Here is a 20894-nt window from a genome sequence, read left to right on the forward strand (position 1 = left end):
TAAAAATGTCATGCAAAACATTTATATTTATATACATTTATAGAATATTACACATTACAAACAATGCAAAATAAAATTTAATAAAAATATTTATTTTATTTAAAATGTATATATTACATTACAATTTATTTTGAGGTTAAATATTACTCATTATGAGATAATTCTGTGAAATTTTCTGTCTGTTTCTCCCTTGGCAGGTCCACAGTGTCACTGTTTCCATTTCTTTGCTCCACTTTGTCCTGCTCAGCATCACACCTGGCTGAGATCTCCCTGCCTTCAGCCCTCGTCCCGTCATGGCGCTCTCCTCACGCTTAAAACTGTGGGAACAGAAGGGAGGTGCAGGACGGCTGCATGCCTGTAGTTCAGCAACTAACCCACACAAGTTCAACAATTAATCACTGTCCTTTTGTAGATGCTTGTAGTCTGTTTTCAGTCTCACCCAAACCACCCACTGACATTCATATTTATAATGAAAGTCAAAATACTGTCTGTGTCTCTTTAAGTCTTTGTATCTTCTAGTCAGGTAACATAAGAGGGGAAAGACTGAAATCTGTGCTTGTCAATATTACATTTCAATTACATATGTGAAATCTAACAATGGTATCATAAATGTAGCTTCTTTACCTCAAATCTCACACACACACACACACACACACACACACACACACACACACACACACACATAAAACACTATTTTCAGGCAAGCCCTACTAATGCATGTCCTAGGTTTAAGAAATATATATAAAAAGAGTTCTATAACCACAATTAACTCCTACTCCTCAAGTTAGGCCTTGTTTGCTAACATTATCTTCATTTTCATTTGGGTGGCTATATATACACATGCATTTTTTTTATTCGGCCAAAATATTTGTAGAATTTATTCTATAGGCTACAGTATGTTGTAAACATCAATGCTTAAGAAAATATATTTTTCACATTTAAAATATATATTTAGTTTAACCCTTCAAATGGTACAGTATATATTAGAAAATTTAATTTGAGGGGCAATAATTTTTTTCTATCTTTGAAATACACTTTTGGGTAAATGCAGAATATATTAGAGAGATGGATAGATCGCACAGGTACGATGTGTTAAAGAGTGCTTAATCTGGAAAGCATCTGACAAACATCTTAGAAAAAGCAGTTTTACATAAATTCTAAATCATAAACATCTTAAAGACATTTTACTAATGTCTATTTAACATCTTACAGGAAATATTGCAGATGAGTAAACACTCTAAAAACTATATCCTGCAGATGAAAATGCGAACATCAATTAGACGTCTCTGTGATGTGCGTGTGCTATCAGCAATAGCATTATGGAATAGACATCTGTCTGACTGCATACATCTTATTGTTTACAATATGTGTGCTCTCACCAAATGTGTCCAACACCAAATAATTCATTAATATTTCATAACAGTTTTAAGTAGGCTTTAATTCTCACAGTGTGACCCTTGTTGCTGCCACGTTGGTCTCTATGGTGGTCCGCTCCCTTATGGTTCGCTAAGATGACAGTATTCTTAGCATCAGGGATGATGTTTTGTGGTATATTTAAGGTTTTAGCTCTATTGAATCTGTCATTAGGTCTTTAATATTCTAAAACGCATCTAAATTACTTTTCCAGTTGTTCTCAGCTGCCATGTGCACGTAATTATACTGTAGCATACATGCTAAAGCTATCTTTTTCCCAGGCAGCTTTAGCTAGTTGGTATTGCAGACTGGACTATTTCCACTGGCTAGCTGGCATGAAGTGCAGTTATTTTACACTCTATATAGTGTTACGGCTCTGTTGGTCTGCTAAAGGCAACCCACTGCCCTCGGCTAACATTTAGCAGCTCACCATGTGTTTAATATCACTGTATGTGCTGCTAATAGAGTGTCGAGGGAAGCAGTGGAAACTGTCAGAACGTTTATGGGACGATTCTAACAATATCGTCTTTAGAGTTCACCCACATAAAACTTACCGTGCTTTTACAATAGGACAACTACCTAGTAACTAGGCCTACAGTATTTTGGTTGAAGATTCATGCTAAATAGTCGTGCTAATATTATGCGAGTAAGAGCATCATTTTCACAATATTGTAGTAGCCTGTGTTTACTACGGTCTTACTACAAATACCCTATTCATATTTACGAACCATAAACTATAGTACATTTGAAATGAGGGATGTATCTATAGCTTGTTGGCAAAAGTAAACTAGCAAGCTAAATACTGAGCTTTAGCAAGTTAGCATGCTGGATAAGGGAAGGTTTGTGTTTCAATTATTTTCCCCAACAAAAGTGTGCTATGGTATTATTACCGTGTTTGTTTGGGCATGGCTCTTAATATCACTGTAAATTAAAACTTTCATTTATAATCATACATTATCGTGGTATTTAAATTATTGTTAATGTTAATATATTAAAATATTAGGGTATTACCATTTAACAACATCAGTTTACTATGGTGTTTTCTGGATAAAAATATAAAATATCTATATAATGCATTTACTTAGTTATATTTTTTTACTTGTATGCATTTTATATTTGCAATATAAAACATCCTTAACACATGCATATGTATAAACCTCCAAATGGCAAAATATATTAGAAAATGTACTTCAAGGGGAAAGAAAATACATTTACAATCTTAAATACAGAATTAATTGGTTATTGTTTATTTATATTGGAAATGCATTTAAAAAATGGCAGCATTTATGATAAAATACTAGTCAACTTATAAAAAAAATTTTTTATATAAATATATTTTAACATCTATATTAGCATGATATTAACTGATATTTTTTGTAAATTTTTTAAAGGGAAAATAATCCAAACAATGTCTTTTTATTATAATTTTTTTATCAGTATTTTGTATTTCATTATCAGATAAAAAATATAAAACATCGTTAAAACAACATGCATTCACTTGCATGTAAATTATGACAACATGTTAAAGGGGTGGTATGATGCCCTTTTCACAAGATGTAAAATAAGTTTTGATGTCCTCAGAGTGTGTATGTGAAGTTTTAGTTCAAAATACCCCACAGATAATTTTATATAGCATGTTAAAATTGTCACTTTGAGGTGTGCAAAAATGCACCGTTTTGTGTCTGTTCCTTTAAATGCAAATGAGCTTCCGGCGCAGAGGGCGGAGCTTCAACAGCTTGCACTCACACAGACATGCACTGAACATTTCACAAACTTTTAGCCTTTTAAGTTCAAACCGGATTCAGACAAAGATGGAGAGACTCGAGAAGTGACAACATGTAGAAGCAACAGGACATTTCTGTATGGTTAGTTGATGAATTTATGTAGCTGATGTGTAGTTATCTTCTCGTCATTGATTAGCATATTCTGTCTTGATAATCTATAAATCGTGTTCAGGGGGCGGGGTTTATGTAAATTCTAGGGTTGGTGATGTCACTAACCCGGGAGGAATGTCCTGTAGTGTTGTAGTGTAAAAAGCAATTTCTTTAAAAGCAAATATCTCCCTTTGCTTTGAACTTTGAGCATTGGACCTTTGCAGATGTTGTTTATGCTCAAACAGCAACATTACACTCTAACTAAAGTTAGAAAAGTGAAATCATAATCAACCACCCCTTTAATAAAAAGCATGTTTGCAGTGGGAATGTTACCTTCTAACCATTTTTCCTGTGATTTGTGTCAGTCAGTTAGACGTGGACAGTTTGTTGAAATGGAGTTCATGACATGAGCTCCTTTATTCCCCATTTGTGAACAGATCAAGGAGGAGAAGAAGACACCAGAAGCCGTCGCCGCACAGCCTCCTCCTCCTCTCTCCGCCGTACCTGGAGGATTCCTCAAACAGCTGGTGAGGGAGACCGAGAAAGAGACACGCCACAAAGAGCCAGAGCTTAAAGAGGAGAAGGCGGTGAGATCGCACTTCAATGGATGGGATTCTGCTGGGAAAACCCAAGTGGTGTTCACTGCAGAGCCAAATGACATCCAGCCCCCCCCCCCCCCCCCCCCCCTGGATGTCATGGGTAGAGCTTGACCTAGTCCAGCTCCACCTCTGTGGATCTAATGGGTGGAGGGATAGTTATGGGTGGGGTTAGACTTTCTAGCTCCACCCATTACAAATTACATCTAGAGAGGAGGAGCAGGACTTCACACTCCACCCATGGTTCTGCAGTGAGCAGCCTCTCGAAAAAACAGGTTATACAGTTTATCATGGTCAAGTTGGTTTTTTAAACAAGGAAGCTGGTGGTTCTCAAAACCTTCTTAAGAATGAAATTCTTTGTAACTGCTATTTTACTTCTCATTTTCCAAAAATGAAGAATTCTGTCATCATTTTCTCACCCTCATGTTGTTCCAAACCTGTATGAGTTTCTGCTACTGAACACAAGACGATATTTTAAAGAATGTTTGTAACCAGATAGTTGGCAGCATCCATTGACTTCCATAGTATTTTTTTCCTGCAATGGAAGTCAATGGCTACCATTAACTGTCTGGTTACCAACATTCTTCAAAATATCTTCTTTTGTGTTAAACAGAAACTCATACAAGTGTGGAACAATATGAGGGCGAGTAAATTATGACAGAATTCTTCATTTTTGGGTGAACTGTCCCTTTAAGACTAAAGTTCAGAATATTTGTATTCCCAAAAACATGTAAGAATGTTCTTATCTTTTTGCTTAAGATAGTTCTAAAGACAAAACTTGCATAATTTGAATTCCTGAAAAGAATGTTCTTCATAATCATCGTTGTCAACTTGACACCAATGATTGATAATGTAAACAATGACCGGTTATTAATTGTGAGTGAAGTAACTTTTTGCTAAATTTGAAATTCAGTAACATCTCTACAAATCATGATATTTTAGCAAAAAATAACTTTATAACACACAGCATATTAAAGGTGCTCTAAGCAATGTCACGCGTTTTTTTAGGCCAACATTTTCACTTCCAGCAAACATCTCTCACTATCCGCTAGCTGCCTGTCCCCTGAACACACTGTAAAAAAACGCGGTCTCTGTAGACAGCCCAGGCTCCACAAACGGCAAGAAAAACAAACTGGCCCAACCTGGACCACGAAACATAACAAACAGTGCTCCAGCCAATAACCGACAAGAATGATTTGGGGGTGGGGGTGGGGGTTTGGGGGGTTAGTGCGCTAGTGCGCGTGCACATGAAGGGGGGTGTGGGGAGTGGAGGAGAGAGAAGCATGAAGAGGGAAGTTAGCTAGAGGACTAACGTTAGAATTATATATCTTTTGAATTTTGATATGGCCGACACACGACCAAAGAGACGACGTTCCAATGAACAAATAACAAAGAATAGAGAAAAGGAGAAGGAACGCAAAGTCCCGAATTTACATCGGAAAAGCGTTCAAAAGGTGGCGAAAACTCCGCCGGCAGAAGGGCTTCCAATCCGACATTCAGGTGGCTCTGTTTCTGCTGGACAGGGTATATCCAGTTTGTTTTTTCTAAATGGTTCATGATTGTTTTAGGAAGCACGGAAGGGAGGGGGAGGGGACGGGATGAGGAGGAGGGAGGGTCGAGCTAGCCCCCAACATCGCTTAGAGCACCTTTAAAAATGCCATGTCAAGTAAATAGTGTGTACGCTTATTATGATTATTACGGTAATCGGCAGGCAGCCCAAAAAGGTGTTTTTCATTTCATTCACTTAGGAACCCTCTTCTTAGAATTTATCTTAAGAAATGTCTTAACGTCTTTCTTAAGAAGACTTTCATGAATCCAGCTTCAGGTTCTTTCAAACATGTGATGCCACTAACCTGGCAAAACTTTTAGCATATTAACTCAACGTTATCAGCTGGTTTTCATTGGGTTTACCAGCAGGGGATGGTCTTGTTGTCATAAGAGTATGACTTACACCAGTCTCCATGTGGTGTTTAATGCTCCTCACAGCCCAGTAAACTCAGCAACAACCTGGTCCAGAATTTCTTACTTCCCGACCAAACTCCACCAATACTGGAAGCGGAGATGGCACTTCGAGCAGAGCAGCTGATGAACGGAGAACGGGGCCGCCACACCAATCTGACGGAGAAGAAAACCTCCTCTTCCAGGAGGATAATGTCACCGGAAAACCCAAGAAGTCCGAGAAGCGACTCAAAGTCCACGACTCCAGAGATCAACGGGCAGGCGCCCAGCCCCAGCACAGATAAAGCTAAATCTCCAGGTCCACCAATAGAAAAAGAAGTGAAGAAGGAAGAAGTAAAGGTACAACAGGAAGTTAAACCGCTGAAACAGGAAGTGAAAGAGGTGAGGCAAGAGCCTGAGGGTCAACTCACTGTAACCCGTATAAGAGAGGAGCCCAAGGTGCCAGTGGTAGGTACAACCACTGTCGTGTTGCTTCACGATGCATTTATATTATTTTTATACAGAAAGTAGATTGATTTTGCCCATCAGGAATTGATTATATTATGAGATCACCGATATTCACTTCAGTTGTTATTAATATTTTGTATTATTGTTGTAACTGTTATTACATTAACATTTAACTCACTGTAAAAAAAAAAAAAGATTCAACTTAAAGTGTTCATGCTGACAAAAAAAACTGAAAGAAACTTAAAATTTTAAGTTAAGTCAACTCAAGTTTCCAAGTTGTCACTTAGTACAACTTCATATTTCATGTTGACTAAGCTTAAAATGTAAAGGCTGCACGAACACTTTTTTTTTTTAAGTTGAAACATTTTTTTACAGTGCATTAAATTATTCTATTAACAAATGGCTAGTTTTTAGCATTGTTATATTTGTAGTGTTATTTTAGGGTTATTTATTTACTATTTCAGTATATATGAATGATATTTGTATCATTTATTATAAATGTTACATTTTTATTCATTTGTTATAGTATTTTTTTATATATATATATATATATATTTATTATTATTAAGTACTTTATTAATATGAAGTACTATTTTAATTTTAGTACATCAACTTCAACTTGTTTATTTCAGTTAGTAACCAAGGCAACATTTTTTAAGCTTAAGTTTTTCCTCTAATCATTTATTTTTGCTTTATTTCAGTGACCAAAAATTATTTTTAAAAGTTTTAATTTGAGTTTTAGTTAGCAATAATGTAGAAACATGTAGCTGGAATGTAGAAAGGTTGTTTTACATCTACTACTCTATATTTGTGGCCTAATTCTCTCTTCCTCTTTCTCTCTGCAGAGGGATGTGTGGTATGAAGCTGGTAAGGTGTGGTACGCTCACAAAGATGGATATACACTCGGTTAGTCTGCTCTTGTACCTGTTCACCTTACATTAAGAGAACAAGTTGTGGTGTTGATGCATTGACTGGTATTTTCAGTAGTTGTTTGGGTTCATCATTCCTGAATTGCATGTCTGAAGGCTAGAACAGCTCTCCGGTCCCGTGGTGTTAAGTTACAGGTTATGAATAGCGTGTTGTCTTAGAGGATGCTATATTTACATGTGGTCTTATTGATTTTGGGACCTTCCAAGAGTTCATTGTTTTTGCACTATGTAAAAGCTGCCCATTTCCCTATTTTAGCTTAATATTGCTTAATACACACCTCTTGTGTTGCAAGATTGTTCTCTTTGCATGAAACATAAACTCTACTCTGTAAATTGTGGCGTGTTGCTAGCAGGCTAATCTTCTTCCTCCTCAGTTTAGTGATGAATGGGTTTAGTGTTGTTATCTTATCAAGCCTCGCTAAATCTACGCGCCCGAAAAGTCATCATGTTATAAGATTCAAAGATTAACTACTGCAAAAAACACACACACACACACACACACACACACACACACACACACACACACACACACACACACACACACACACACACACACACACACACACACACACACACACACACACACACAGTACTGCAGTATCTTCATGAACCCAAATCTGTCAAGCTTCAAAAAGAATAACAAAAGCACCATAAAAATATGTCCATGTGATTTGTTGTGTAAGATTTGATGTGAATTATGCTTTCAAAGTGTAAATGAAGCATTCTTCAATATGTGGGTGCAACGGAAGGGAAGATTTTCTGTTAACAATTGTCAACAAATGTCCTTTTTGTTGTTCCCCACTGAGAAGAAATTTGATCTATGCCCTGTAGAGAATTGACATTGATTTGCGTTGAGTATTAGTCACCTTTGACCCCTCTTACTCTCACAGTCACTCAGCTGAAGCCGGACGAGGGCACACCGGATCTCCCTGACGGCAGGGTGAGGGTTCGACTGGCCTCAGACGGGTCCCTCCGTGATGTCACCCAGTATGAGATCGAACAGGTGAACTTTATTCACTGCTGCTATTTATTGAAGCCCATTTCCAATTTATGAAGGGGAAAAAAGTCATGCTTTTGTAAATCGTAATTATGACATATTGGCATGCAGTAGTTAATTTCAACATTATCTCATAATTTCGATTTATGTCATAGTATGTCATAATTTCAACTTTTTATGGGGGGGGGGGGGGGGGGTTTGTTGGTGGAGTTTGGTCGGGAATTTTGACTTAAAAAAAAAAAGTCATAATTGCATAATTTAAATTCAGTATGTCATAATTTCAGCTTTTTATGTCTTAACTATGACTTAGTATGCCATAATTTCAACTTTTTATGTCATAGTTGAAATTAAGTCATAATTTCTATTTTTCATCTCAAAATGAACTTAGTATGTCATAATTTTGATTTTATCTCATAATTATGACTTTTTATCTCATAATTATTACTTATTACTTTCAACTTTTTTTGTCCTAATTAAGTGTCATAATGTTGACTTTTTGTCAAAATTTTGACCTTTCATCACATAATTGACTGTTATTCATAATTTGACTTTTCATGTCATAAATATGATTTTTGTATGTCATCATTTCAACTTTTCAACTCATAATTGACTTAGTATTGAGGCAAGTCATAATTATGAGATAAAAAAAATTACATACTGACTAACCCTTAACGTTATCTCATAATTTTGACTTTTTATGTCATATTTAAATATTAAAGGCATCATTTTTTTTTATTAAAGGCAATCATAATTTCAATTTGACTTAAGTCATAACTACTTAGTATATAAATTTCAACTTTGTCTCATACTTTTGACTTTTTATGTCATAATTGACAAGTTAGAACCTTGACAACAATTTTTTTTAAAGAAATTCATACACATTTGGAACAACTTGAGGGTGAGTAAAGGATGACAGAATTCTCATTTTGGGGTGAACTGTCCCTTTAAGAATGTCATGAATTCTTTTTATTTGAGGATTCTGACATAGTATGTCATAATCATCTCATAAATATGACTTCTTATGTCATAATTTCGACAACCGTCTGGATATACTCATATGATATGCATGACCAGTGCTGACATCTTTCGGTGGTTGTGTTCAGCTGAATCCTCCTGAGCTGGACCTGAGTGAAGACTTGAGCGAGCTTGTGAGCATGAACGAGTCGAGCGTCCTTCACACTTTGACCAGTCGAGCTAAAGGATATTTACCCCTGACCCACACTGGGCCCAATCTACTGGCACTGTGGCCTCCTCTGTCCTCGCCAGCCAAGGTGAGACCCGTGTAGCTACAAAACCGGCTATGTCACCTGTATGATTACAGTAGTTATAGTAGTTAAATACAGCACATTAGTTGTACAAATGCATATACTGACTAGTGTAGTTTCCTTACAAAAAAGAACAATGGTATTACTGTTTTTGGATGTAGTTCCATCAGGGTTGTGCATTATTTAAGAAAGAATAGCTTTTAAAATGGACAATTATATGTCTTTTAAATTCGGTTCAATTGAAATTAAAATATTCATGTATATTTTCAAAAATTATTTATTGATTTAATAAATTGACTCATTTTATCCAACATCGAAAAAGAGGTCTTGTCCTGTAAACTTTTGGTACAACCTCAGTACTTTTTTTGTTCGACATGCAGAATCATGTTTGTGCTCAGTGCAGTAAACAGACGTTTGGTAGAATGAGAAGTGTTTGTTTCGTGTATCAGGGTCTTCGGAGCCGACGCTGGGAGTCCTGGGAGGCCCCTGGCCCACTGCAGGCTCTGGTGAGGAGGGTGTACGTGTCCATGGTGGGTCAGCGGAGGGACCAGACTCTGGTGGCTCTGGGCCGCTGTGGGACGGGGAAGACCACTACCTGTCAGTCGTTTTCCCAGGAGCTGCTCAAACAAGCGGGAACAGCGGGAGGAAGCCTTACCTGTGAGTGGATACACTTTAGTGTTTATAACCTAAAGCTACAGTACTGAACGGGAATAGAGTACATCTTAAAACTTACCAATAGAAATGAATCAAACAAGTCCTTGAATAATTTGCATTGTCTTTGCTGAATTTTATTTCTGAAAGAGCCTCTGGTAGAGTTTACAAGCTCCTCTCCAGTAATTACAACAGCACAGTGTGACATGTTCCACTCCACTGAATATCAGCATTTGTGTGTGTGTGTGAATCTCCTGACGATAAGTGATTGCTGAAATGCTATAGCAGCAGTTTAGAGGCTGTTTAGTCGTGTTTGTGTGTTGTCGCTTGTAAAGTTGTGCTGGTTTGTGTGTATCTGCAGTAGAGCGACTACAGGCAGTGTTTACGGTGCTGCGCTCTTTCGGGTGTGTGAGCTCGTCTCACAGTGAAGCCTCGACTCGATTCGCTATGGTGCTCTCACTGGACTTCAACCACGCAGGACTCGCTGCTGCCGCACACCTGCAGGTGCTCTATCTATCTATCTATCTATATATATCTGTCTATCTATCTATCTATCTATCTATCTATCTATCTATCTATCTATCTATCTATCTATCTATCTGTCTATCTATCTGTCTGTCTATCTATCTATCTATCTATCTGTCTATCTATCTATCTATCTATCTATCTATCTATATATATATCTGTCTGTCTATCTATCTATCTATCTATATATATATCTGTCTGTCTATCTATCTATCTATCTATCTGTCTATCTATCTATCTATCTGTCTATCTATCTATCTGTCTATCTATCTATCTATCTATCTATCTGTCTATCTATCTATCTATCTATCTATCTATCTATCTATCTATCTATCTGTCTATCTATCAATATATCTGTCTGTGTGTCTATCTATCTATCTATCTATATATCTGTTTGTCTGTCTGTGTGTCTATGTATCTGTCTGTCTGTCTTTCTGTCTATCTTTCTGTCTATCTGTCTGTCTGTCTGTCTATCTATCTATCTATCTGTCTATCTATCTATCTATCTATCTGTCTGTCTGTCTGTCTGTCTGTCTGTCTGTCTGTCTTTCTATCTATCTATCTATCTATCTATCTATCTATCTATCTATCTATCTATCTATCTATCTATCTATCTATCTATCTATCTATCTATCTATCTATCTATCTATCTATCTGTCTATCTATCTGTCTATCTATCTATCTATCTATCTGTCTGTCTGTCTGTCTGTTTGTCTATCTATCTATCTATCTATCGATCTGTCTATCTATCTGCCTGTCTGTCTGTCTGTCTATCTATCTATCTATCTGTCTGTCTTTCTGTCTGTCTGTCTGTCTGTCTATCTATCTATCTATCTATCTATCTATCTGTCTGTCTGTCTGTCTCCTGTCCATCTATCTATCTATCTATCTATCTATCTATCTATCTATCTATCTATCTATCTATCTATCTATCTATCTATCTATCGATCTGTCTTTCTGTCTGTCTGTCTGTCTGTCTGTCTGTCTGTCTATCTATCTATCTATCTATCTATCTATCTATCTATCTATCTATCTGTCTGTCTGTCTGTCGGTCTGTCTCCTATCTATCTATCTATCTATCTATCTATCTATCTATCTATCTATCTATCTATCTATCTATCTATCTATCTATCTATCTATCTATCTATCTATCTATCTGCATGTCAATCCGTCCTTCCGTCTGTATAAATTTGTCTTATGTTTTCTCTGTGTGTCTGTTTTAGACGATGCTGCTGGAGAAATGGAGGGTGTGTCGGAGGCCGGAGGGAGAGAGTAACTTCCTGGTGTTCTCTCAGATGCTCTCAGGCCTCAGCACAGACATGAGGTCCGTTCAGTCTCTGGAGCTCTCTGTGGTCACACTCAGTAGAGGTTTCCTGGCTTCTCTCCTCACAGGCCTGAGTGCAGCATTATTAGTCGGCGAAGATCTAAAGTTACCTGTCATTAAACCTCAGATCATTCACCCCATTGTTAGGGGTTTGTTTTTGGATACGGTTTCCCCTCAGTGGCACGCACAAGCTCTTCTGCGACCACCACTTTGGCAGAATGCCTGCTCTTTTCATAGCTTTGCGTTAAAACAAAAGCTCCAGAGAGCTTGAGGGGGCCGGATCTCGTCTGATGTCATTTCCTGTTTAAATTTGAGTGTAACTGTCTTGTTCTCTCATCACAGGTCTGAACTGCAGCTGCACCAGTTAAAGGAATACAACTCTTTTGGAATCACATGCCCAACCAAGGTATGAACTGTTTAAACAAACAACACACAAAGTAAGGAAAATGTCATGAATATTAAACTAATATTCCTACCAGATTAGTGCATGTGCTTTGACATGTGGAGCTTTGGTGCTCATGTCAGCAACACACGTTTAAGTCTGGCTTGCAACATTTCCTGGATCCCGTTCTCCCCACTTTTACCCACAATTCCATCAAATTTAGAGCCCAGCTGTATATTTATTTTATAAATTTTCTCTAATAAGCTTTAATAAAAAGAAATGTCTGTCCCTCCCTCACTTCAGGTGGATGAAAAGCAGAGAGCTTTAGTGGGTTTTGGGAAACTTCTAGCCGCCATGAACACTTTGGGATTCTCAGCGGATGAGCAGAAGGCCATCTGGCATGTTTTAGCAGGAATATATCATCTTGGTGTCGCAGGAGCATGCAAAGGTAAGACAGGACTACACTGATGACTGTATTTTGTGAAGTGAAAAGAATTTGGACAGTCTTTTCTCTTTCTCCCCCCTCTTTCTTCTGTGGCTTCAGTGGGCCGTAAGCAGTTTATGAGTTTTGACAGCGCGCAGACGGCCAGCGCTGTCCTGGGTTGTGAGGGAGAGGAGCTTCACACTGCCGTCTTCAAACACCACCTGAGACAGTTACTGCAGAGAGCGACCGGAGGTGTCCGAGAGAGACACACCGCAGACCAGCCAGAGGAAGGTCCGAATACAGTCTGTCCCTGTTAAACCCACCACAACCTCGAATATCCCAGCTCAAATATGTGTAGAGGAACCAGTGATAACATACAGAACATATTACACATCAAATAAGGCATCTTTACAGTCAAGCCTGCTCTGTGTCTGCTCAAAATTCTGTGTAAAGACGCAATGCAGCATAAAAGCCAGACTAAAGCATGCCTGCTCTGACCCACCTCAGCCTTATATACAGTTTATAAATTTGGCAATAGATAAATAAACATGAAATAGTGTAGTTTTAAAAAAAATATATTATTCAGTTGATGAGGATAAGCAGTTTAGTGTATATTATAAAAAATGTTTAACCACAAAATGCCTCAATTGATCAGTTAGAAACTAATATTTCAGAGAGCCACATATTAAAATGAATATGAACTGAATAAGAGTTATAACCAAAACATTTCAGTTTCAGCTTATTTACATTTTTTATGTCTATTATTTAATAAATAATCAGCGTATTTATGTTTTCTAATTCTTCCATACACTACTGTTCATACACCACAAAAATATTTCGCATCAAAAACTGTTTAGTTTTGATACTAATAAGAAATGTTTTGTGCAGCAAATCAGCATATTAGAATGATTTCTGAAGGATCATGTGACACTGAAGACTGGAGTAATGATGCTGAAAATTCAGCTTTGATCATAGGAATAAATTAAAATATATTACTGTAGAAAACAGTTAATTCAATTTGTAATAATATTTCACAATATTACAGTTTTACTGTATTTTTGATCAATTAAATGAATAAATAAATAAACTTCTATTTGAGGATGTCCTAAAAGAGAAAAGCAGTTTATAAATAAACTAAATCAAGATTATTTAATGATGATGTTTAAGGTTTTCTTATAGGAGTCTATTGTAATTATAATTGTCTTAATATGACAAAAATATCAGTCCTTATTAAGAGAGCTAGATCAACATATGTGTGTGTGTTTCAGGTCCAAAACTCAGTGCTGCTCAGTGTGTAGAAGGGATGGCGGCTGGTCTCTATGAGGAACTCTTCACCACTATAGTGTCTCTCATCAACAGGTAAAGACTCAGTGTCCTGGTCAATGATATGTCTCTGAAGTGTTCCTGATATGGCAGTGTGTGTGTCTTCTCCCCAGAGCGCTGCAGTCTCAGCAGCTGACGCTGGCCTCTGTGATGCTGGTGGACACACCGGGCCTGAGGAACCCCAGACACAGCGCTGACGACCGGGCTGCCGGATTCTCCGAGCTCTGTCACAACTACTTACAGGAGAGACTGCTGGAGCTTTACTACAGTCACACATTCACACAGACGCTGGAGCGATACACACGGGTACTGTACCACGCGCAATCCTGAAAACAGCTGTGCTGTGCCTCAAACTAATATTGAATATCAATCTTGCTGATTTAATTAAATTCAATAACATTTCATTTAAAAATAATATATAAATAAAATAATATTCCTACGCTTTTATAACTTCTATTTCTGTATGTTTTAATGCCATTTGGTTATTTGGTTAATAAGCTATATCTAAAAAGGCCATATGACAACCACAATTAAATAGTGAACATGAATATGAATCTTTCTGATAAAAAAAAAGAAAAGAAAATAGAATAAAATAATATATAAAGTAACATTACTATGAATATTTATAACTTCTATGTCTGTTTGTTTTAAAATGCCGTATGGCAACCTCAAATAAATATTGAATATGGAAATTAACCTAGCTGATTACATTTAAATTTAATTTAATTTTTAAATCAAATAAATTAAAAAATAATATAATAAAATAATATATAAAGTAACATTCCTATGAATTTTTATAACTTCTATTTCTGTTTGTTTTACTGCCATTTTGATATTTGGTCAATAAATGATAACCTAAAATAAATATTGAATATGAAAATGAAACTTAATTGCTGATTAAATTTTACTTTATTTTTTTATAAATTTTAAAATAAGATAATAAGATAATATATAAAATATAATTCCTATGCATATCTATAACTTTTATTCCTTTTTTACTGCCGTTTTGTTATTTGGTCAATAAACTATATCTAAAAATTCCATATCTGTTTTTTTTTTTTTATGGCACCACATACTAATTTTGAAGTTGTTTTATCGTTGATAACCTCAAACAAAAATGTAGTGTTTGTTTTTGACAACCTCAAACAAATATTGAATATGAACCTTGCTGAATTCATTTAATTGAATGCATTAAATAATATAATATAATAATTCCTATGCATATTTATAATTTATATTTTTATGTGTTTCACAACTATTTTGCCAATTTGTCAATAAACTATGTCTAAAAATGCCATATCTGTTATTTTTCATGGCACCACATGCTAATTTTGTGAGGGGGATTGACCCTTTTTGGCATTCATATTATAATAGAGAGGTGACAAGAAATGTACTTTATAATAATACTAACAAATAATATATTTTTTTTTTATTTTCTGAATAATTTCCTTAGGAAGGAGTACCTGTAGATTTCGCAGCCCCCGAGACGAGCCCGTCAGAGGTTGTGTGTGCCGTTGACCAGCCAGGACTGCAGGTATCACTCAGTGATTCCTAACACACTTCTACAGACCTCAACCATGCATGTCATTTTACACCGTGTGTGTGTGTGTGTGTGTGTGTGTGTGTGTGTGTGTGTGTGTGTGTGTGTGTGTGTGTGTGTGTGTGTGTGTGTGTGTGTGTGTGCGTTCTCAGGTTCGAGCACCAGAAGGCGACTCTCGAGGTCTCCTGTGGGTTCTGGATGAAGAGATGGTCACTCCTGGTTCCACCGAGAGCACAGTTCTGGAAAGAGTGTGTCAGTCCTTCAGCGGCACAGGTACTTCAGTCTGATTCTGATCTTCTCCTGTGATGTTTGATCACACACTTCCTCATCTCTCTACACGCTTGCTTCTCAGTGCGCCAGTGCGAGCAGCCTCTGCAGTGTGAGATCGCTCACCTGATGGGTTCAGATCCAGTCCGCTATGATCTCTCAGGCTGGTTCGGTCAGGTCCAGAACAATCCGTCTGTGCTGAACGCCAGCTCGCTGCTGCAGAACTCCTCAATGTAAGAGAACACAGATGATCTGGCACTTTTACACGGCTGTGTGGAGGACATTTTCAGACTAGAGCTTTTCCTCATACACAGTTCTGAATATTATTACCAGGAAAGTTATTAATGATTTGACATTATTCATTGACTTACTGAGTACGTGTCATCTCGCCAGTTTTATACCAATAAAAGTACCATGAAAAATAGCAGGTATGACATTTCGAAAAAGTTTATTTGAGCAAATAGCAAAAATGGCAGTAAAATATAAGGAAATACATGTAGAATTTACAAAAATTGGTGAAAATGTTTAATTGTCTGGTGTTTGGTTCATGTGAACTCTGCTACGTTTGGAAAATTCATATTAAAAAAATCTAAGAAAATAGACTTTAAATATGGATGGGAATGTTTATTTTGTTTTATTAATTTTATTTGTATTTTTTATTAGTCTGGTGGAAACTCTGTTACATTTGGAATATTATTTTATCTTATTGGTCTGGTGTTTGGTTCATGTGAACTCTGGTACGTTTGGAAAATACCTATTAGAAATGATAAGGAAATAGACATTTAATATGGGTGAGAATGTTTATTTTGTCTGGTGTTCATTTCATTTGATCTTTGGTGAACTGCTATTGCTGACATTCTGTATGAATTGCATTTTTGCATTCCTCCATGTCTCATTTAATATAGTATAATGCTTTCTCATTGCTGTTTGTCTCTGAATAAATTGCCGTTGGAGAGCAGCTCGCATTCCTCGCGTCTCTTGCAGATCGTCTGCGGCAGACAAAAGCAAGTGCTGTGTGTGAGTTTTGGTGGTAAATCATATTCAATAACACATTGATACTTGCGCCTTGTCCTTCTCAGCTGTTACCAGGGAACAGTGTTAAACATCTGCTAGTGCTCACGCTGGTCATGCTGATGACGTAAACATCGCAATACAGCCGACCATGAGCTTGGTGTCGACAACTTTTAGAAAAGTCAGTTTTTACACGCAGCAATGAGAAATGAGAACTTTTACATAATTAAGATATAAAATTATAAATAAAATCATCTTTTAAAATAAGATTTGATCAAGTGGCGTTCACTAGATGTCATATAGGGGAGAGCGGGGCACGACGTAACACGGGGTTACTTGTTTTTTAAATGCTTCCACACATGCTAGCATGACGAAACTTGGTGTATTTTCTAGTTGCCATATCAACACTATATAGAGAAAACATTGCGCAAAAATTGGAAGATATCAATAGACATTTATTAAACCATAGCAAAAGTCAATTTCTTACTTAAGTTAATTTTTCATCTCTATTTTTTGTGCTTATTTAAAATGAGACAAATCTGATATTATTTTAATCTCCAATATGTTATTTAACGGTTGATATAGTTCTTTAATGCTTCGCTAACTAGCAGAAGACACTAGCCGGGTTTAAATCAAAGTTGTGCAGGTGGGGCATGTTGTCACACTGCGTTACAATGAGCCCCTATTAGAAATATGCTATTCTATTCTATACTTTTATGAATTCTATTGAGTTTATGAGTTAATGCTCAGAAATTACTAATTATTAATATGTTTTGAACTATGTTGTATAGCAGTGTTTTCCTGTGTTCGTAGTCAAAACTCATAAATTAGTTTATATTTAATTATTAAAAAATGCCATTATTTTATATGAAAAAGTTAATAATTGTATTTTACTGAAAAAATATTTTAGTTTGTCTTGTATATTTGTTTGATTAGATCAGATAGCATTTTAATCTGTCATATGGTCATGTTACGATGTACCAATGAGGCATGTTGTCACATTTCACTTCCATTCTTTCGGGGTATAACAAGAAAAAAGTATATTCTGTATTAATAAAACAAAACCACATAATTGTACTAGACATGTGAATTTAATGTGGGAAAAATAAATAGATTTACACAACCTGAGAAAGTCAAAAAGCGTTACTTTGTGCCCCGCTCTCCCCTAGGTCATGCAAGATTGACTGATACTAATACTTATTTCTGATACTCATGGATTTCACATATTAATTATTTGGCACTTTTAATTGATATAATAATGGAGAGATGACAGAAAATAACTTTTTTGTTAATACTAATGACGTTTACATCAGTGTTACTGTAGTTCATGTGTACCCAACTATGATGGCAAACGGAACTGTGTTCACACTGAACGCCTCAGTGTGAAATGATCCTGATTCTCTCTCTCTCTTCCTCTCTTCAGTGTAGCGGTGAAGGCCGTGTTCGGCCCGCGGGCGTCTGTCCCGCCTCTCTGCCGGGGTTTGGGTGGCGTGGAGGGCGGCTCTCAGCGCTCACTGGAGAGGAGCGGGACGGTGCGCAAGACTCTGAGCGGAGGGATGGCGGCCCTCAGGAGACATTCCCAGTGCATCGCTGTCAAACTGCAGGCGGTGAGAGACTCATGAGCTGTTATGAAGCCGTTTCCATCTGTCTTCTGTGTTTAGATCCTCTTCACTCTTTCTGACTCTCTCGAGCAGGACGCTCTGGTGAATCTGATTCGGCGAGCGCGGCCTGTCTTCCTGCAGTGTGTGAATGCTAAGACAGATGGCTGTGGCTTTGATGTCCCAGCACTGCGTGTACAGCTGCACTCCACACACCTGCTGCCTGCACTACAGCTGTACCGAACAGGTCTCTCACACACGCACACACACTCATACTCATACACACACACACGCACACTCACACTCACACGCACACGCACACGCACATGCACTCATACACACACACACACACACACACACACACACACACACACACACACACGCACACACACACACACACACACACAAGGTTTGTTTCTAGTGGAATTTATTGATTGATAAAATCATACACTCATACATACACATACACATACACACACTCACACTCACACACTCATACACACACACTCATACACACACTCATACTCACACATACACACACACACACACACACACACACACACACACACACTCATACACACACTCACACATACACACACTCATGCACACACATTGTTTTATTGTTTTACTGTACAAAGTCTCCTGGGTTGCACTTATAATGTTAGTATGATATTTTTACATAACATTTTTTCATAATTTAGAAATAAAAGGTATTTTTTAACAAGGAAGGAAGTAAGTTTTCTGTTCTGAAACTTACAGGATATTATTATAGTATGACGACCTCTTATAGTATGACGACCTCTTATAGTATGACGACCTCTTATAGTATGACGACCTCTTATAGTATGATGACCTCTTATAGTAAAACGACCTCTTATAGTATGATGACCTCTTATAGTATGATGACCTCTTATGACGACCTCTTATAGTATGATGACCTCTTATAGTATGATGACCTCTTATGACGACCTCTTATAGTATGATGACCTCTTATAGTATGATGACCTCTTATAGTATGATGACCTCTTATAGTATGATTTCTCAGTTCATGACCCCTTTAAGATTAGAGTTTTGAACAACTTTTGAGTGTGCAATGGAAATAAATTATATGAAACAAATCCTAGTATGAGAAGAAGGTTTGTTTAGTAATTTCAAATTTAGATTAAGTTGTTTTTACTTGGTGGCTTTTAGGCCGTTCAGGATTCACACTAATTATTTATTGAAAAATGAAAACCACCATCATGCTTTCCTTGTCAAACTCCAATGACTGTAAAAGAGGACCTATTATGCTTTTGTACATTTTCAACTTTCTTTAATGCATAGTGTTGCTGTTTGAGCATGAAAAAGGTCAGCAAAGTCACAAAGCACAAAGTCCCTGCAAAAGTAATTCTCTATATCAGTGCGCACAGTTTCTGAACTCTCTGAAACCCCTCAATCATTTATTTTTCTATTGTATTCTTATACATATCACAATATTTCTCATTTAAATAATTCCCGCCCGAGATATACGCCTATATAAATAAAGGGGCGGGGCCTGGTTGAGTTGGTTAGTAGTGCATTAAAACTCAGAGTTATGGTAAGGGGAGTGACATTTTCCAAACAAGCTCGAAGCAGTTGACCAATCACAACACACTGGTCCAGCCGACCAATCAGAGCGCGTTTCACTTTTCAGAAGGAGGGGCTTCATAGAGACACGAACTAAACAGTGTTACTGACAGACTGGGAAGAGAGGAGCTGCAAATATGTAAAAATAATGTGTGTTTTTTTAACATTCACGCATGAAAACCTATTCTAGTAGAGCCCAAAAACAAAATCAAGAATTATTCAGAGATATTTTTAACTGATGTATTAAATAATTTAAATAATTCTGGCGTGTAACTCATCTTGCACTGTTTGTGCTCCAGACATGCTTGATACCGTTTGGTTGTGTACTGCACATTTACAGACTCAGTATACATCTAACATACTACAGAAAGAGCATCTCAAGCACTCCGAACATTTGAAGCACTTCTCCTCATAACGACCAGTATCTATAGTATATTTTTCAGGATTTACTCCCAAATGTCCTTACAAAGACAGCAAACTCTTCCTCTGTGTCTCTGTCTTGCAGGCTACCCTGAGCACATGTCCCTGGGTGATTTCCGCTGTCGTTTTCAGGCCCTCTCTGCTCCCATAATGAAGCGATACGGTTCTGTCTTCATTACCCCAGACGAGAGGAAGGTCTGGACGTCCTGAATCACACACGCGCCTCATTACCCTCTGTTGAAATGTCATTTATTTTTAATGATGTCAAATGATGACGTTCTTTATTTCCCTGTTTATATGCTTGTTCATTGATTTGCCGGTTTTTGCTTGAACAGCCCTCATTG

General features: G+C 37.1%; 1 protein-coding gene across 5 annotated transcripts in view; it reads left to right on the forward strand.

Annotated features, from left to right (window-relative positions):
• The window catches only part of myo18b (myosin XVIIIB), a 60578-nt gene that overhangs the window by 4148 nt on the left and 35536 nt on the right, over positions 1-20894 (forward strand). For 2 of the 5 annotated variants that reach the window (XM_082157920.1, XM_082157922.1), the window contains exons 2-21: positions 198-330; positions 3723-3874; positions 5870-6287; positions 7130-7195; positions 8109-8221; positions 9319-9486; positions 9930-10137; positions 10493-10635; positions 11880-11980; positions 12323-12386; positions 12666-12810; positions 12907-13077; positions 14055-14145; positions 14223-14415; positions 15563-15643; positions 15802-15922; positions 16002-16149; positions 18351-18534; positions 18622-18772; positions 20636-20745. In XM_082157920.1, the coding sequence (XP_082014046.1) occupies positions 294-330; positions 3723-3874; positions 5870-6287; positions 7130-7195; positions 8109-8221; positions 9319-9486; positions 9930-10137; positions 10493-10635; positions 11880-11980; positions 12323-12386; positions 12666-12810; positions 12907-13077; positions 14055-14145; positions 14223-14415; positions 15563-15643; positions 15802-15922; positions 16002-16149; positions 18351-18534; positions 18622-18772; positions 20636-20745 (2865 nt within the window). In that variant the 5' untranslated portion in view covers positions 198-293. Of the gene's footprint in view, positions 1-197; positions 337-3722; positions 3875-5869; positions 6290-7129; positions 7196-8108; positions 8222-9318; positions 9487-9929; positions 10138-10492; positions 10636-11879; positions 11981-12322; positions 12387-12665; positions 12811-12906; positions 13078-14054; positions 14146-14222; positions 14416-15562; positions 15644-15801; positions 15923-16001; positions 16150-18350; positions 18535-18621; positions 18773-20635; positions 20746-20894 lie in introns of those variants that run through there. The other 3 variants (XM_082157921.1, XM_082157923.1, XM_082157924.1) reach the window with 3 other exon arrangements.

This window comes from Leuciscus leuciscus (assembly GCF_965113295.1).
Source record: "Leuciscus leuciscus genome assembly, chromosome: 24".
Lineage (NCBI taxonomy): Eukaryota > Metazoa > Chordata > Actinopteri > Cypriniformes > Leuciscidae > Leuciscus > Leuciscus leuciscus.